Consider the following 20,154-nt stretch of genomic DNA (forward strand, 5'->3'; position numbering starts at 1 on the left):
AAGGTGGCTGGACTAAAATCTAATGATATAACTTTTGAAGGACCCACAGAACTCTTTGGGAATATGATTGACCCTCTCCCCCCAGAAAATGTATATATGGCTATACATGCAGAAAATAGACCTTAATTTCAGGGAAGTACACAGACCCCAGATCTTAGGTTAAAAACTCTTAGATAATCTCTCCTGGTCCTTCCAGCTCAAATACTCTGGTATATTTTTGTCTTGATTCCAAGATACCAAGTGGAAGTAAGAGTGAATGTAAAATAAATGCAGAGCTTGTATTTCTATGGGTTTTCAGAGTTCTGAGTATAAAGCAGACATTTTTTACTTCTTTGCTTAGGTCTGCCTTGAATGCAGTCTAAGCAGACTTAATCACTCATTTATGCTGACTCGCTTATTTTCTGACCTTCAGAACCATGGCCTCTGTATCACTTGTTAGGTGATGTAAAAAATAAAGAAGAAATTTGGAGTCTACATTTTCTTATTTTAAAGTTTTGTTTATATATTCCTACATGAAAACTTGCTCTCTTTACCCCACTCCTGTTATTTGGTAGAAGTAAAGAAAAGGAGAGAATCACTTGTCATCCTTCTGCTGTCATTTTCTCAGTTGAAGGTAATGAGATTTATAGCCTCTGGATTAACAACTTTTTAGGGTATGTGTAATTAAATATCCAACCCTACTGTCTTAAATATTCAACCCTAATGTTTTTCAATTGCCTAGTCCTATTGCCTACATTTTTCATTGTAATATATTATTAATGCTTGCTGTGTGACTCCCTTGGTCGTTTCAAGACCACTGCTCTAGCCATTCTTCATATTGTCCCTTTTTCACATGTCTCACATCCATACATTTGTATTTCCTTTTTGAAACCAGCTTCATTAGACCAAAGAGAGTGAGAATGGAGAAGAGGGATAGATTTGATAGACAGTACGACCTCATAAATATTTGTTGAATTAAAATAAGTAGATGAAAAAGATAGGCTTGGAATTCCACAATTATCCTGTGCTTCCCATCTTTATCACCACCTATCTGGTATCCCAAGTTTGAAAACTCAGTCAGCCCTGAATTATCTCCCCCTCCATCTGGCAATCGCCTAGTCCTGTCAGTTCTTCTCAGAAGTGTTTCTCAAATCTGTCTTTCTTCCCAGCCTCTACTGCTGAAATAGTTAAGACATCCCTTGCCTTAGGTACTATAACTTTCTAACTGATTTACTTATCTCTAGTAGTTGCTCCCCAATTTGGCAACCAAATTGCTTCTAAAGTCATCTTTCTTGAGCATATCTAATAATGCCACTTTAAACTCAAAATCCTCCAATGGCTCCCTATTGCTCATAAGACCCTGGCAATGGTGAAAATCTTGTTGTTCTCAAAAACACTATAGTATCCTTTCCTCTCTCACTTTGTCTCTCATTATCTTTATTTTCTTCTCATTACAAAAGTTATACATGTAAGTTATCAAAGAAGTAAATGTTTCAGAAATATATAACGTAAAATGCAAATGTTCCCTGTAGTTTGCCCCGCAATACACATATCACATATAGTTCAAGGTAAGCCGCTAGATCAGCACTGTCTATCTGAACTTTCTATGATGATGGAAATGTTCTGAATCTGTACTAATACAACAGCCACTAGTCATATGTGGTGATTGTATACTTGAAATGTGGCTAGTGAGAGTGAGGAACTGAATTTTAAATTTTATCTGATTTGAATCAATTTAAATTTAAATAGCTGCTTGTGGCTAGTGACTACCATATTGGACAGTGCAGGTCTAGAATTTTTCAACATATATAATTACATATTTTACTATAACTTTGTAAAAATGAGATTATACTATGCATATTTTTCTGCAACTGACTTTTTATTCTTAATATATAATGAACATTTTCCAGGTCAGTTCAGTCAGTACTACCTAATTCTTTTCAGTGACTATATAATATTCCTTTATGTGAATTTATCATAGTCACTGTTAATGGGCAATTCAGTTATTCACATTTTTTCACAAATGCAGAAATTGTTGCATCAGTGTCTTTGAACGTATATTTTTTATATGTGTGGGCACTCTTAGAAGTGGATTTTGAATCAAAGGGTGTGAATATTTCAGGCTTTACTAGATGTGGCTAAATTGCCTTTCAAATAGGTTGCATCACTTTCCATTCCCACCAAAAATGCCTATTTCTCCACATAGCTAGTGATGGTTATTTATCATCAGTCCTTTTAAATCTTTGCCAATTTGATAGGTGATGCATTTTATGTCATGTTTTAATTTGCATACCTTTAATCATTGGCAAAATGGAGCATCTTTTCTAGTCCACTAGTGACTTTTTACTCTATTTGTAGCCTTAAGGAAAGTGTGTAGTTGCCGCCGTCAGGCCTCTGATACTACTTGACATATCTGGTTAACTGAGGAGTTAAAAAGGTTAATAAACTTTTTTCCAGATCTCTCTAGCTTTTGTCTTGCTTGCAACCTAACTATCCTAGGAATATCATTTCTCTTGTACCTTCTACTACAAAGGTTACTCATGTTTCTACACCCCATGAGCCACATGATCCATGGCATGTTAAATACTCTCCTTGCTCCTTATAAAACTCCTTTCTCCGCTTAGATCTATTTCAGTTAGCTATATCACTCTGTACCTCTCTTAGTGACTCCTTCTCCATTAAGGACTTTGGAAATAGCTTTAGGAGGGTGGTTTCTTCTCCATCCTGATTATTCCTCTCAATCCCAGGAGACTTTTGATTGTCCATTTACAGTCTGTCAAACACTGCACTGATAGTTCTTTCAGCTTTTATATTCCAGGTCTCACACTCTTACTCCAGCTAACCTGGTTCTTCTATCCCATGGAGACCTCTACACTTTTAACTCCACTTTTTCCACCTTTTCCTACATTCTTCCCTATCTAGCCAAGACCTAGTGTTGTAGCACCTCACCCATTCCACCTTGCCTCTTTATCCTTCCACTCTACCTGCCTTGCTAATCTCTAATTCTCTTCTTTCTGCTTTTATACCCTGACTACTAAACTTTGCTACAAAGAAATAAGTCCCATAGACATGTTAATTGGTACAATCACTGGTTTATGGTCTATAATAATGACTGTAGTCTGTACGCCCCCGACTGTGGGAACAAAGGAACGAGCCTTGGGCTGGAATGGTAAACAAGTTATAAAAAGCTGCAGACTCAGAGGTGAGAAGGCTGGTTAGCCAAGGATGGGTCAGATCTCCAGAGGGGGCAACCTAAGACAGGCACAGCCGCCTGAGTCCAGGAAGAATGTTGTGAAGCAGCCGTTTCTCATACATTCCGCCCTGATAAGTTGTAAGGCTCGCTGGTGCCAACACGAACATGATTTACCAAAACATAAAGGGTCTTCTTACCTTGAGCCAGACACTGCCTGTTAACCATTTCCCTTGTCATTCTTCTTTGCTATATAAGACTGTGTAACTTAATAAAGCTTCAGAGTAGCCATCAGCTCTCTCTGCATACGGTGTGTATGTGTACATGATATCGCTACACCAACAGTAGTCCTGTAGTTTTAGGACCACTTAGAAGTCATTTTATGTATCTCTGGTTAGGTCCCAGTTCTGTTCCACCAAGCAGGTATTCCTAATTTGTATTTTACTTTCAGGCTGGCTATGTCACCGTTACACCTCTCTCTATAAACACATATTCAGATATGTCTCCTTTGTGGAGAAATCAAGGTTGCCTTCCCACTACTATCCTTAGCAACTTTTTTTCCTCCTTTCTTGTTATCTCAGAGGAAATGTTGCCTCATCTTCTGTGTCAGACTAATCCCTCTACCTGTATCCTTAATACCATCCCCTCCTTCAAGGAACCTCTTTTCCCTACATTTTCAACCTATTTCTTTTATTGGCTTCATCCTTTAGAAATATGCTCAATACTTTTTTATTCCTACTTTTCTTAGCCTCTTCTAGCTATTGTCCTCTTTCCTCTTGGTTGGAGCTTTCTTGAAAGCAATTGTCTTTCCCTATTAACAGTTCCTCACCTCCCCCTTCACTCTTCAGTTCACTGTGATCCAATTTCCATATCATTACTACTATTCTTTCTGAGGTCAATATTGACCCTTAACTTGTCAATCTAAGGGTCACTCTTTAATCTTTGTTCTGCTTTGACTACTCTGCTGCATTTGGTACCATTGTCGCCTTTCTCTTTGAACCATTTTTGTAGCCTTGGCTTTAATCCAACTACTCCTTCCTGGTTCTCTTTCTGCCTTTCAGGCTTCTTTTTCACAAGCTGACTCCTATCATATTTCCCCCCACCTCTACTTTTCCTTTAAAATTTACTGATTTTTAAGGTCTTTCCTTTTCTCACTGTGGTCTCTGCCTGGACAGCACCAGCCGTACACAACTTCTACTATCACCTCTATTCAGATAGTGGTCAAATCTATACTCTGGCTCAGTTTCCTCCCTCTCCTGAACGCCAGATCCACATATCCAGTTCTCCACTGGACTTTCCATTGGATGTTCCTCAACTACCTCATTATCACCATGGCCCAAACTTAAATCTTCGTACCTACTCTCAACAACTAAAACTTGTTTCTTCATCTGTATTCACTGTTCAGACTGATGGCACTATCAGCCATCTAGTTACTAAGCCACACATTTCAGGGTCATCTTTGATTCTTCCTTCTCCTTCTTCCCACATCCATTCTCTCACTATGTCCTGTTAAATTTTCATTTTTAACATCCATCTTCTTCTTTTCAACCCCACTGCTCCTATCTTAGTTCAGGCCCTCATTGCCTTTCACAATTTTAGTAGCTCTATGACTGGTCTTCCTAAATCCAAATATATGCCCTTCCAATTCATTCTCCTTGCTGTCAGCACAGTGAATACATCTGATCATGGCACTCCACTGCTTTTAACACTTCAGTGGGTCCCTGTTGCCACCGGATAAAATGCACTCTTGTCAGTCTGACTCTTGCCTTCCTGACCAGACCTATCTCTCCTGACTGCCTCACTTCCAGCCTAACATCAACCACCAACCTACTTAAGAATTCCTTACCTATGCCATGCGTCCTTGCCTTTGTACATGCTGCCATATTATGCCTCTGCCTGGAATCTCCTTTCCTCCTGGTCCATCTGCCAAATGCCTACTCATCTGACAAGACTTGCTTTAGTCATCTCCTCCTTTTTGGTTATTGTGTGCCTTTGTTGTATCCAGTACCAACTTTTATTGTTTCAGTTATCAATGGTTTGTAGTCATTCATTTAAGTGTTTTTTGTATCCTCCGTGTACACCATAGTATAGTCACTCAGTAGTTATTGGCTAGGTGACTAAAGGAATGAATGAGTGAATAAATTAATTTCTTTCTCCTTCATCACCTGAGGAAATCCTACTCTTCCTTCAAGGATTAAGCTTCCCTGGCTCCTACAAAAAGATATAGTTACTACACATTACCTTATAGCAGCAATTTTCCACTATATTGTATTTATTTATTTAACTTTGCTCACCCTGACTAGTTTGTGAGCTCCTTGAAGGCAGAACCTGAATCTCATCTTTGTATTTCTAATCCTTAGCACATACCTGGCACAGAGTAATTAACACTAATTAAGTGTTAGAATTAATAAGTGAAATCTCAATAGCTACCATTGCCAAAATTGCCCAGGTTGAGTAACAACCCATCTTTTTACATCATTCTGATTGTACAGAAACTGACCTCAGACAGGTAAACCCCTCCCTCTTAAGTTGGAAGGATTTACATTAGTAAGACTAAACGGTAAAGATTACAGAGGAAGGCATTGTCTGATCTGGGACTGGAATGTAGAAATATTCTGTTTTTGAGCATGAATTCTTCCCCTTGCCCATTCCTCTTTCTTTTTTTTCTTTTTTTAAAAAACATTTTTTTAATTGATTTATAATCATTTTACAATGTTGTGTCAAATTCCAGTGTAGAGCACAATTTTTCAGTTATGCATGAACATATATATATTCATTGTAACATTTTTTTCTCTGTGAGCTACCATAAGAGCTTGTGTATATTTCTCTGTGCTATACAGTATAATCTTGTTTATCTATTCTACAATTTTGAAATCCCAGTCTATCCCTTCCCACCCTCCGCCTCCTTGACAACCACAAGTTTGTATTCTATGTCTATGAGTCTATTTCTGTTTTGTATTTGTGCTTTGTTTGTATGTTTAGATTCCACATATGAGCAATCTCATATGGTATTTTTGTTTCTCTTTCTGGCTTACTTCACTTAGAATGACATTCTCCAGGAGCATCCATGTTGCTGCAAGTGGCACTATGTTGTCGGTTTTTATGGCTGAATAGTATTACATTTTATAAATATACTACCACTTCTTTATCCAGTCATCTGTTGATGGACATTTAGGCTGTTTCCATGTCTTGGCTATTGTAAATAGTGCTGCTATGAACATTGGGGTGCAGGTGTCATTTTGAAGTAAGGTTCCTTCTGGATATATGCCCAGGAGCAGGATTCCTGGGTCATATGGTAAGTCTATTCCTAGTGTTTTGAGGAATCTCCATACTGTTTTCCATAGTGGCTGCACAAAACTGCATTCCCACCAGCAGTGTGGGAGGGTTCCCTTTTCTCCACAGCCTCTCCAGCATTTGTCATTTGTGGACTTCTGAATGATGGCCATTCTGACTGGTGTGACTCTTTCTGAGACTTGATCCTTGTCTTCTTCAGAAGTTTTATGAATTTAGACTTACCTTTGTTTTTCTTTTTACCTTGTATCATGTGTTGGTTTTGGTTTTCTTTTCCTATATGGTAAGCTCTCCTGTTTTAATTCCCCATACAGGATGTCAATATTATGAGAAGAAACTAATGTAGCCCAGTAAGATCAAGTTCTCCACTATAGGGATGGCATTTGGCAACCCTATTTATTAACCTGGCATGCTATGCAAAAGTTGTTTATGCTACTTTTTGACTCTTGTCTTCACAGGCAGTGAAGGTAGAAAAAGCCAACGTCTTAGTCCACTGTTCTGATGGGTGGGACCGCATAACACAGGTCTGCTCTGTGGCCAGCATCCTCTTAGATCCATTTTATAGGACATTAAAAGGACTCATGGTAAGAGAGCAAGTGACTGGATTTTATTTCATACAAGTAGCAGATTGTGAATGAATAAAAAATAACTCTCAACCAATTTGTTTTCTATAAGAAGGAGCTCCAAATCTACAAAAGTAGCTGTTTTTCAATTTAGCTTCTTTCTGCTAAACTAGGAATTTATAGCATATATATTTTTCTGTTGCACATTGAACATAGTTTCTTACCTGTCAAAAGATAAGTTGTATATAATAGGCTGCTCTAAGGGCAGGAAAGACTCAAAAAAGTTTGTGAAGTTGAATGGATGAGTGAAAAATAGACTGATAGGCTCCTCATGTCCAATATTTCAGTTGTTTGGATGCCAGACTCATAAATATTTTCTGGTGCTAAATCCAAGGCTTCTTTATCTTTCTAAGAAACAGAATTCACAGGAGTTTATCCCCTTTTGGGGGAAATACTTTATTTTTTAAAATTATTGAAAATGATTTTATACCAAAATTTGTTCTTGGTTCAAACCCAAATACTACCTTTGGATTCCCGTTTTTCCATAGATTGATTTTAACATCATATTCATAAGTATTGAATTAGTTATGACTAAAATAGCTTATCACACATCATGTAAAAGCCAAAAGAAATATGACACTGGTTACAAATCCAGAATAAATGCTCTTGAGAGCTTTGAAATTTGAAGGAACATTGTATAGGCCTTTAGATGAAATCCAAGTTACTTAGTTATCATTTGGTAAATTAAGTTTATGATCAATTCAACCCAAATTTGTACAAAGTCCATTTCAGCAAAGTGTTTTGATATTTTTACAGTTATGGCTAATTAATTTTATGATTTTCCTAATACAGAGTTTTCTTATTGTATAAAAATAAAGATCCTGATGGAGAAATAATGGATATCCATGGGCCACAAATTCTCCCAAAGGTAAAAATAGCCTTATTTTAAAGGTAGAGGCTAATGAGAGTTCATTAGGATGAGGTTTATCAAACCCCAATATGTTCTTGTGCAGGAAGGAATAGTAAGACTAGAATATTATATCTGCCTTCAAAGTGTGCAGGTGATTATATCAAATTGTTAAATATTTCAGAGAACAGGCATCATCAGCCACAGAGGAAAAAATGCTTAACTGTGTTTGAAGAAGTCAGGATAGGCTTCCAGTAATAGGTAGTATTTAAAGATAAATTTTAGGGAATGAATAGGAGTTTGCTAGACAGAGCAGTGGGATGAGGAGGGTATTTAGGCAGCAGGAATATCTAAGACAGTGCATCTTTTAACCTTTTATAAGAAGAAAGGCAGGCGCAGATATCTGTTCTTCCATAAGAGGTGGATGCAAGGACTTAGATTTATGTAGTGACCTAATGTCTGCTGTAAGACAAACAGCTTCACTGTGATTTTACCTATGTTATGAGAACAATAACAAATACTTACCAAGTAACTAACAATATGCTTATATTATATCAGACACTGAGCTGGTACCAAAGGCACATTTTTACTTGATGACCTTGATCTTTTTTAGTGACACTGTAGAAATCAGTGTGAAATGGGTTAGGGTTTGATAAGATAGCTTAAAATTTTCAAGAGCTGTAGAGGTTAATGGGAAAAGTGGGTTAAGGATATACTTAAAGATTATTTGGGAGCAATGAAGTCCCACCTGAGTATGAAGACAGTGGTGGCAATTTGCATAGGTTTATAATTTTCTCAAGTAGCATTCATCAGTCAGGATGTGGAAGCAGAGAACATAGCTTTTTAGGCTCATCTATGGTTGGATTTTGAAGGAAAATAATGACAAGAAAGACCAGAAAGTTGAAGAAGATGGGGAAAGAATAGTTGATGGGGCAGACCATATAATAGAAGATGGATAAGGAAGAAAGGGAAGTTAGTAGGAATCTGGCAAGTTGAGACATCCAGACATGAAGGCTGGAGGAAGTAAGATGAATAGCCTTTGGAAATATAATATATGGTGATTAGAGTAGGATATTGAGATTAAGGTTTCAGTGTAGAGTAAGGACCTCTAGGTAACATCAAGAACCAGCCATGGATGCAGGAGACTAATGTGGAGTAGAGCTAAAGATCAGTGAAGATAATTGGATTTGAGTTAGTTAAGGAATATGCTAAGCCAGTGTAGGACATTTGTGTCAACGCCAAAGATAAGTACTTATAACAGGAGTCAGATTCTTCAGAAAATATGGAGAAGTGACTCAAAGATTGTAGAAGGCAAAACTGAGGAAGGGGAACAACAGCATGACTCATAATGGAAGTGTTTTTAAGACAGTGAAAGGAGTAGTAAAACGTAGCAGGAGCAAGGAGAAAGTTGATCCCACCTCTACCCTGTTTTAGGATTATGACACATGGAAAGTGGGATGACGAGCATTCTTTGTTTGATTTGGACCCCAAGAAGAAGTTGTGTCCTTGGTGAGGCAGATATCAGTAAATCAAAAGGTAGACTATTCAGTGTAGAAGCTAAGGATGCCATATTTGTTTCCAGTGGAATAGAATTTCTGGTGGATGGCAGAGCTGGTAAAGAGGGCATCATGGGAGAGATAACATTAAACAGTCTGGGATGCAGTTTGTTCATTCACTTAATAAATAAATATTAAATATCCATTTCATGCCAGGCATTGTCCCATAAACAATGTAGATATAGTCCTTGCTCACATAAAGCTAAATGTGGTTGTTTATATTTAAATTGATTAAAATTACAATGAAAAATTTAGTTCATTAGTCACACTAGATACATTTCAAATGCTTAGTAGTTAGTGACTACCATATTGGACAGCACAGATATGGAACATTTCCATTATTGCTGGAAGTTCTACTGTAAAGAAGGTGTAAAAGGAAATAGGATAGATGACCAGAGGGCTTATTATCTGGATAATAGTGAAGACTGCTGGTGGCTGAGAGGTCCACTCGGATTAATGAACTTTGAGATTCTGGTGGCATTTTGGTGTTAGGTGTTTCTTTGCCAATGCAAGCAGAGACAAAAGGTGACCTTGCTATAGCCTATTCCAAACAGTGTAATCCCTGATGTTAATCATTATCTTTCTTTACCTTCATTTGCATCTCTTAGGTGTGGCCACCTGGATGGGGACTCTAAAGAAGTATCCCCTATCTTCACACAGTTCCTAGAGTGTATCTGGCAATTAATGGAACAATTTCCTTGTGCCTTTGAGTTTAATGAAAATGTCCTGCTGGAGATTCATGACCATGTTTTCTTCTGCCAGTTTGGGAACTTCCTTGGAAACTGCCAGAAGGATCGGGAAGATCAGAGGTGAATTCAGTTTGTGCAAAAATATTGAATAGGGAGAGGGGATTCATGTAAAAGGAATTTACCAACCACCTTGAATTTGGGACAGCAGTTCAGGAGAGGGAGGAGATGCCAACGGTAAAAATTAACTTTTGAAGCATAAAGTTTTGAAGCAATGTTTGCATGGAGATTCCTCAAAACCTCAGATTCTTTTTCTGTAAAATAGGGATAATACCTACTTTTCAGGACAATCATGAGGAATCAATAAAACAGTAGATGTGCAAGACTCTGTAAAGAACAAGTTACTGTGTAGATGTGAGTAGTCATTATCTACAGTCCTTTATCACTTATGTCAAAGATCACAAAGTAGCAGTTCATAGGCCAGTTCTTGCTCAACAGGCATGTGTTGTTTAGTCTGTGGAGCATTTTTAAAAATGGAATTCGTTGTCAGCATTTAAATATTATGACATTTCACTTAAAAATTTAATTATTTCATGATTATTTTCCTAAATAGAAAAGCCATTGTGCCAAGATACTCTGCAAGATCAGGAGCTCTGGCCACATTGGAACTGCATTTTCTTATGGCAGTAATCAGCTACAGCTGAAAACAGCTGCTCCATTAAAATGAGGCAAATACTCTTGTTTGCCACAGTTCTCACCACTCTCTATAGTTTATCCTCAGTGCACTTCTAATGTTATCCTCCCAGCTCCTGTAGGCAGTTGAATTTGCACTAAACTTAAACTTCAACATTCTCACAATATATAAAACACAAATATTTTTTGAGGTTGACAAGATAAAGTTGCTGTCAACAGTATTCTTATTTTGGAGTCAGAGAAAAAGAATAGGTAAGTATCTCACAACCCACTCTTGTTTCACAACTGTTGGTTAAGTAGCAGTTAGCTCAAGGCCTCAGGCCCCTCTTTGATGTATCCTGGATAGCATCACATTTCTGATTCTGTTTTCTTGTCAGCACAGAGAACAATGATGAATCTTGCTACTTTAATATTTGTACTTACTAGATAGCTTATATGCACATTTCTCTTGTATTTTGGAACCAGACCTTTCTTACCCTCTTCCCAAATGCTTTGAGATACATTCAGTCTGTCTATGACCTGCTTTTCTAAGCATTAAAATCTAAGATATTTTTCCATAGTCTTTGTTGTGCCCTCTTAAAATGAGGCTAATATGTCCTACACCCATTCCCCACACAAATCTGAATCTCCATGTATGAAAGTTGAAATTTTTAACATACATTAAAATAGTGATTATTTAAAACAAGCAGAAATATCATTCATTTATGAAAGGAAAATCATGCAATCTAGAATCAGAGACCTGGGTTCAGACTTTGGCTCTGTCACTCATTAGCTATGTGAATTTCTGAAAATTAGTTTTTCTCTCATTTTCTCAGTATTATTTTGGGGATAAAATATCTCACAGGGTTTTATCATGAAAATGTAATGAGTTATTTTAGGTAGTCTGGACAAGTGTTTAACACATAGTGAATACTCAACAAATATTAGCTATCTAACCTGTGAAAGTTTTTGTTTTTTTTCAACAAACAAATGAGAAAGGTGGATATACAAGGACTTTGGTCTCATTGAAATGGTCTGAGGGCTATAAAATTTACAAGGCTATAATTTTAGGTCCTACAACCCATACTGTTTCTCTTTGAATTTTCTTTGACACTGAATGTGCCAATGACTTTCCCACACATGGTTACACAGCACTCTCATTGAGGACAATTGATCCCAAGCTTTTTGGAGTATTAACTAAGAGGCTTTCTTGCTAGGTGATCAGGCTTCCCAAGGTCTCAACTAAAGTATAAGAAAAAAATCAGTCTTGCAATATAAATATCACAGTCTGTGCTGCTCACCTAGGATTACTCACAAATATTTGCTAATATAAATTGCCAATTGTCTTTCACTATCTTATACAATGTCTTCCTCTGAGAGGAGGAGAAGCTGGCTTGAAATAAAATAAAATATAGAAAAGCCAGACATTCACCCTCTAGGCTGTCTGTTAACTTACCAGATTTTTAAAAGCAATTCCAGACTTTTTAAAACTGGAAAGATCGTTAGTTCATAGAATAGACAGGCCCAGAAAGAGCCACGGGCATTCCTAAGATTACATAGCTACTCTATGGCAGAGACTGGGTTTAGCATCTCCTGCTGTCAATGTAGAACTCTTTCTAACTTATTCATTTAAAACATGGATAAGTTAAAGCCCAGATAATTTGTTATGCTATCAATGCTCATTGGCCACTTACTTCCATTATCCTTCTACCATATTCTATCCCTCTCTTTTGAATTAGGTTACTTGTTAATAAAATTTGGCTGATTATCAAGTTTGACAGGACTATTGAGAATACTTGCTTGCTGCTTTTAATTTTTGGCTTGTTTTTCTTTTCTGACAGAGTCTCTGAGAAAAACCATTCGGTGTGGCCTTTCTTGGTTCAGAGGAAACCAGACTTCAGGAACCCTCTCTATAAAGTCTTCACTGTGTATGAGACGTTCAATCTTAGTACTGTGCCCTACAACATTCAGTAAGTTTCTAAGCTGTCCTGTCATTTTTTACAGCAGGTCACAGGACCTCAGCTGCTTTGCCTCTCCTTGTATTGCTGACATCATCTCCATAAGCCTGGCTATGAAGTATGATTCTCTCTCCCCAGACCACCCATTCCTTGCTGCCTCTGAAAACAAGACCACAGTCCCTTTGGTTTTCAGGGCTTTGCTGTTACTTGCTTAGGGAAATAAACAAGAAATAATAGTTGGTTTGTAGTAATACAACCAGTCAGGATGTAGGTTTTTTTCATTTCTTTTAGTCTTCCCTGTATCTTCCTCTTCATTCCCATCCTTTTCCTCAACAAAGAGAAGGAAACACAGAGAAATAGAATGTGCTGGTATTTTTTTGTTCTACTCCCCCTCTCAAATTTAAAGTACATGGTGCTGTGCTCAATGACCACAGCTTAATGAGTGCAAGACAGAGCTGAATTTGTTTATTATGTTGTATCAGCTCTAATAGCTTATTTTCTATATTCCTTATGATTTTGTATATGTAAGATCATGTCATTTCTGAATAGAGATAATTTTACTTATTCTTTTCCAATTTGGATGCATGCATGCATGCATTTATTTATTTATTTTTGTTTAGAACGTATAATGTTGAATCGAAGTAGTGAAAGCCAGCATCCTTGTACTGTTCCTGATTTTAGGGGGAAACCTTTCAGGCTTTCTCCATTGAATTTGTTATTGTTTTATTTTGTTTTACAAATGACCTTTATCATGTTTAAGACATTCCTTTCTGTTCCTAGTTTGTTGAGTGCTTTTATGATGAAAGAGTGTTAGATTATGTCAGAGTACTTTTTTTCTACATAGTGTTGAAATGCAGATGATTATGTTTTATTTTTTCCTTAATTTAATTAATGTAGTATATAACATTGATTGATTTTCAGGTGTTGAACCTCCGGTGCTTTCCTAGGGTAAATCTCACTTGGTCATTGTATATAATTTTCTTAATATGCTGCTGCATTCAGTTGGCTAATATAATGTTGAGGATTTTTGCATCTGATTCATAAAACATATTGATCTGTAGTTTTGTTTTCTTGTGATGTCTTGGTCTGGCTTTGGTATCAGGGTAATGGTGACCACATAGAATGAGTTAGGAAATCTTCTCTTCTATTTTTTTGGAAGAGTTTGAGAAGGATTGTTGTTAATTCTTCTTTAAGTGTTTAGTGCATTGAAGCTATGTGGTCCTGGTTTTTTTTATTGTTGTTGGAAATTTTTGATTAGTGAATCAGTGTCTTTACTTGTAAAAAGTCTGTTCAAAGTTTTTATTTCTTCCTGAGTCATTTTTGGAAGTTTGTATATTTCTAGAAATTTGTCTATGTCATGTATCTAATTTGTTGGCATGTAGTTGTTCATGATTTTCTCTCATGCTCTTTTTTGTTTCTGTAAGTTCAGTAGTAACATCACAATTTCACTTATGATTGTAGTAATTTGAGACTTTTCTCTTTTTTTTAATTTTTGAGGCAGAAATACATTCCTTTAGTATCAAAAGCAACCTGTAAATAAAGTGGATAATGTACATTAAATTATACATTTATATGACCTTTAGGGTGTTGGGGGGCATTTTTTCCAGCTTTATTGAGATATAATTGACATATAACATGGTGTAAGTTTAAAACATACAATGTGATGATGTGATACATGTATATATTGTGAAATGTTTACCAAAGTAAGTTAACACATCCTTTGCCTCACACAGTTACCATTTTGTTGCTGCTGTTGTTATGGTGAGAACATTAAAACTCTACTCTCATAGCAAAAATATGGAATGATTCACAAATTTGCATGTTATCCTCTCACAGGGGCCATGCTAATCCCATATCATTCCAATTTTAGTATATGTGCAGCTGAAGTGAGCACTCTGTCAAGTTTTTAATCAGTTTAGCTTAAAGGTTTGTTGAATATGATTTTTACAAAAAACAACTTTAGTTTGGTTGATTTTCTCTAATTTTTAATAATCTTTATTTCATTTGTCTCTGTTCTTATCATTATTTCTTCCTTTCTGCTAACTTTGAATTTAATTTGCTCTTCTTTTTTAGTTTTATAAGGTGTAAAGTCAAGTTATTTATTTGAAATGTTTCTTCTTTTTTAATGTATGCATTTACAGCTATAAATTTCCCTCTTAGCAGTACATTCTCTGTATCTCACAAGTTTTGTTATATTGTGTTTTTGTTTATATCCATTCTAAGGTACTTTTTAATTTGAGTTTCAGAAAAAAACAAAAAATAATTGGTTTTAAAAGCTTGGATGTGTAGGGGAGGGTATAGCTCAAGCGGTAGAGTGCATGCTTAGCAAGCACAAGGTCCTGGGTTCAATCCCTGGTACCTCCTCTAAAAATAAATAAATAAATAAAATCTAATTACCTCCTCCTGCCAAAAAAAAAATTTAAAAAAAGCTTGGATGATATATTCCTTTAATGCATTTAAAGACAATTTAAAAATGTATATAGAAACGGATTTGAAAGTTATAGTTAAAAATTAAAAGTAAGAAATGGTGAATTGGGGGGTTCAAGGTGCAGCTTCCCTCACCTCCCTCAGTGTCATCTTCACACAGGTGAGGTTCCCTGGACATCCCTTCTCCCATGCAGGCTACAGGAAGCAGTCAGTTAAATCATTTTATTCCTTAAAATCTATGGGATAGAGTCTAACCGGGGTGGCAGTGGGGGTGGGAGGTTGTGAATTGAAGGGAATATATGCATTCAATTAAGTAACACATGATGCCAGATTTGCCTCGTGTTTCTTCTTGAGCCTGACTTTCTTTTGGAAGGGTGGGGCATCTGCTTAGCTCTCTCTCCATAGGCAGAGCCTGATTTCTCAGCCCTCCTTGTCCCCTGCTTCTTTCAGGAAACAGCCCTGCCTTATTTCCCTGACCCATTTTATTAACAACTTAGCGATCAAACCAGTGCTGTGCTGAGCTGTATTGGAGTCTGATGCAAGGGGCCTGTATACATGCTCCCTGTCCACATTACTCTGTTTTCTGTATCTATCTGTTTGCTTTGTTTTCTGTTCATTTTTCTTTTTTTTTCCACATATGCATGAAATCATAACAGTATTTGTCTTCTCCACCTGACTTATTTAACTTAGCATAAAACCCTTAAGCTTCATCTATGTTATCGCTAATGGTAAGATTTCATCTTTTTATAGCTGAGTAGTATTCCATTCTGTATATTCTCCCTCTCTCTCTCCCTCTCTCTCTCTCTCTAGCTATGGTAAATTATGCTACAATAAACATAGGGGTGCATATGTCTTTCCATATTAGTATTTTTGCATTTTTAGATGAATAACCAGAAGTGGAATAGCTGGATAGTATGGTATTTCGGTTCTTAATTTTTTGAAGAATCATAAAGTTTTCCATAGTGGCTGCATCAATTTACATTCTAACCTGCAGTGCATAAGAATTCCTTTTTCTATACATTCTTTCCAATACTTGTTATTCCTTGCCTTTTTGACAATAGCCATTCTAATGAGTGTGAGGTGATATGTTGTTTTGATTTGTGTTTCCCTAATAATTAGTGATATTGAACATCTTTTTATGTACCTATACCTATTGGCCATCTGTATGTCTTCTTTGGAAAAAATGTTTATTCAGAACCTCTGCTCATTTTTTTAAATTAGGTTGTTTATTTTGTTCTTCTTGAGTTGTATGAGTTCTTTATATAATTTGGATATTAACCCCTTATCAGATATATTATTTGAAAATAACATCTCCCATTTGGTAGGTTGTCTTCTCATTTTGCTGATGATTTACTTTACTGTATAGAAGTGTTTTAGTTTGACATGCTCATATTTGCTAATTTTTTGCTTTTGTTTTCCTTGCCTGAGGAGAAATATCCAGAAAGATATTGCTAAAACCAATGCCAAAAAATGTACTATGTCCTATTCTAGTTTTATGGTTTCAGGTCTTACATTCAAGAATTTCATCCATTTTGAGTTGATTTTTGTGTATGGTATGAGATAATGGTCTAGTTTCTTTCTTTTTTATTAATGTGGATTTTCTAGTTTTCCTAACACATATATTGAAGAGACTACCTTTCTCCATTGTATGTTCATTGCTTCTTTGTTAGAAATTAAGTGTCTGTATACTTACAGATTTATTTATGGGCTCCTAATTCTGATTCATTGATTGTTGTGTCTGTTTTTCTGCCAATACTATGCTTTTTTGATACTATAGCTTTGTGATATACTTTGAAATCAAGGAGGTAATATCTCCAATTTGTTCTTTTTCCTCAGGATATTTTTTCCCGCTATTCAGGGTCTTTGAAGATCCATATACATTTTAGGATGTTTTGTTCTATTTCTGGGGAAAATGTCATTGGGATTTTGATAGGAATTGCACTGAATCTGTGGATTCCTTTAGGTAATATGGACATTTTAACAATTTTAGTTCTTCCAATCCAGAACCATGGAATATCTTTCCATTTCTTTGTGTCTGCTTCAATTTCTTTCAAGAATGTCTTATAGTTTTTAGTGTAGTGGACATTCACCTCCTTGGTTAAATTTATTCCTAGGTATTCTTTTTGTTGTGATTGTAAATGAGATTATTTTATTTTCTTAATTAATCTTTCAATTAGTTCATTGTTATGTATAGAAACTCAACAGATTTTGCATATAGATTTTGTATCCTACAACTTTCCTGTATTCATTTACTATTTCTAATAGTTTTTTGGTGATATCTTCATAGTTTTCTATGTATGAAGTCATGTTATCCACAAATAGTGACCATTTTATCTCTTCTTTTCCAATTTGGATGCCTTTTATTTCTTTTTCTTTTGTAATTGCTCTGACTATTATTTCTTCTGTTGAATAAGAGTGGCAGGGGTGAACATCCTTGTCTTGTTTCTGATCTTAGAGGTATACTTTTCAGTTTTTCATTGTTAAGTATTATGTTAGCTGTATGTTTGTCATATATGGCCTTTGTTGTTTTAGGAACATTCATTCTAAATCCATTTTGTTGAGAGTTTTTTTTTTTTTATCATAAATAGGTACTGAATCTTGTCAAATGCTTTTTCTGCATCCGTTGAGATGATCATATGATTTTTATCCTTTATTTTCTAATGTGATGTATCACATTGATTGATTTGTGAATGTTGAACCATTTTCACATCCTTGTTATAAATCCCACTTGATCATATTGTATCCTTTTAATGTATTGTTGTATATACTTTACTAATATTTTGCTGACAATTTTTGTGTCATTCATTAGATATCTATAGTTTTTGTACTTTTTTTGAGTTGCCCTTGTCTGGTTTTGATATCAGGTAATATAGAGCTCATAAAATGAGTTAGGAAGCATTCTCTCCTCTTCAGGTTTTTGGGAGAGTTTGAAATAGCTAGGCATTAAATTTTCTTTAAATGTTTGATAGAATTCACCTGTGAAGCCATCTGGTTCTTGATTTTGTTTTTGGGGGGAGGTTTTCAATTACTGTTTCAATTGTTCTACTAGTGATTAATCTATTCAGATTTTCTACTTCTTCATGATTCAATCATGGAAATTTGTATGATTCTAAAACTTTATCCATTTGTTAGTCTGTCTAATTTATTGCTGTATAGCTCTTCATGTTATTCTCTTGTAATCTTTGTATTTCTGTGTTATCCATTGTTATTTCTCCTCTTTTCTGTCTAATTTTATTTAGCTGAGCCTTCTCCCTTTTTTCTATGTGGGTTAAGCTAAAGTTGTGTCAATTTTGTTTATCTTTTCAAAGAACCAGCTCTTAGTTTCATTGACATAGTCTATTTAAACTCTATTTCACTTATTTTTGCTCTGACGTTTTTTATTTCCTTCCTTATGCTGACTTTGGGCTTTGTTTTTTGTTCATTTTCTGGTTCTTTAGCTGTAAGATTAGGTTGGGTTTTTTTTGAGATTTTTCTTTTATCTTGAGTTAGGCCTGTATTGCTATCAACTTCCCTATTACTACTGCTTTTGCTTCATCCCATAGATTTTAGTATGCCATATTTCCATTTTCATTTGTATTCAGGAATTTTTAAGATTTCTCCTTTGATTTATTTGTTGACCCAATAGTTGTTTGGTAGCATATTTTTTAGTCTACACATATTTGTGATTTTTCCAGCTTAATCCTTGTAGTTGATTTCTAATTCTGTACCCCCATCTGATCAGAAAAGAGGCTTCATGTGATTTCAGTCTTCTGAAATTTAGTGACACTTGTTCTGTGTCCAAGCATATGATCTGTTGTTGAGAATGTTTCATGTGCACTTGAGAAGAATGTGTATTCCGCTGCATTTGGAAGAAACAGTCTATATGAATCTATCAAATCTACCTGGTCTAATTCCTTTAAGGCCACTGTTTCCTTGTTGACTTTCTGCCGGAATGATCTGTCCACTGATATAAGTGGGGTGTTAAAGTCCCCGACAATTTATATGTTGCTTTCAGTGTATCCCTTTAGGTCTGTTAATAATTGCTTTATATACTTTGGTGTTCCTTAACATGGTGCATATATATTCATAACTGTTGTGTCTTCTTTATGAATTGTACCCTTTATCATTATATAATCAATTTTGTTTCTTGTTACATGTTTTGGCTTAAAGTCTAATTCTCTGACATAATATGCCTGCACCCTCTTTTTTTTTTTTTTTTTCTATCATTTGCTTAACTTTGAGACTATGCTTGTCTTTAGAACTGAGGTTAGTCTCCTGGAGGCAACATATAGTTGAGTCCTGTCTTTAAATTTATACAGCCACTCTGGGTCTTTTGATTGGTGAGTTCAAATAATTAGTTCAACTAATTTACATTTAGGGTAATTATTGCTTTTGAGGACTTAGTACTGCCATTTAAACTTTTGTTTCTGGTTCTTCTATCTCCATTGTTTATTTTTACCTTGTATTCCTGTCTGCCATTTTACTTTGGTAGTTTCCTATGAAGTTTTTCTCTTTTCTCTTATATGTTTTGTGTTCTGCTCTAGATTTGTGTTTTGTGGTTACTATAAGGTTTATATAAAATGTCTCTTAGATAATGTAGTCCCTTTTCTTCTTTTTTCATTGAAGTATGGTCAATTACAATGTGCCAATCTCTGGTGTACAGCACAATGTCCCAGTCATGCATTTACATACATATACTTATTTTCATGTTTTTTCCATTAAAGGCTATTACAAGATATTGAACATAATTCCCTGTGCTATAAAAAGAATCTACTTTTTAAATCTATTTTTATATATAGAAGCTAACATTTGTAAATTTCAAACTCCCAAATTTATCACCTCCCACCCCCCTTTCCACAGTAACCTTAAGATTGTTTACTAAGTCTCTGAGCCTGTTTGTGTTTTGTAGATGAGTTCAGAGTGTCCTTTTTTTTTTTTTTTTTAGA

The 20,154-nt window shown here is 35.6% G+C and overlaps 1 protein-coding gene and 1 non-coding gene across 2 annotated transcripts in view; one reads left to right on the plus strand and one right to left on the minus strand.

Annotated features, from left to right (window-relative positions):
* ASB12 (ankyrin repeat and SOCS box containing 12) overlaps positions 1-20,154 on the plus strand; it is a 183,512-nt gene that overhangs the window by 52,983 nt on the left and 110,375 nt on the right. Inside the window, 2 exon segments of the mRNA XM_074359235.1 lie at position 252; positions 6,919-7,044. Coding sequence (XP_074215336.1) covers position 252; positions 6,919-7,044 — 127 coding nt within the window.
* On the minus strand, positions 14,594-14,696 carry LOC123619217 (U6 spliceosomal RNA). The gene has a single exon (XR_006727749.1). It is a non-coding gene; the product is annotated as a U6 spliceosomal RNA (small nuclear RNA).

The sequence above is a fragment of the Camelus bactrianus genome, chromosome X (genome assembly GCF_048773025.1).
Source record: "Camelus bactrianus isolate YW-2024 breed Bactrian camel chromosome X, ASM4877302v1, whole genome shotgun sequence".
In the NCBI taxonomy this organism is placed as follows: Eukaryota; Metazoa; Chordata; class Mammalia; order Artiodactyla; family Camelidae; genus Camelus; species Camelus bactrianus.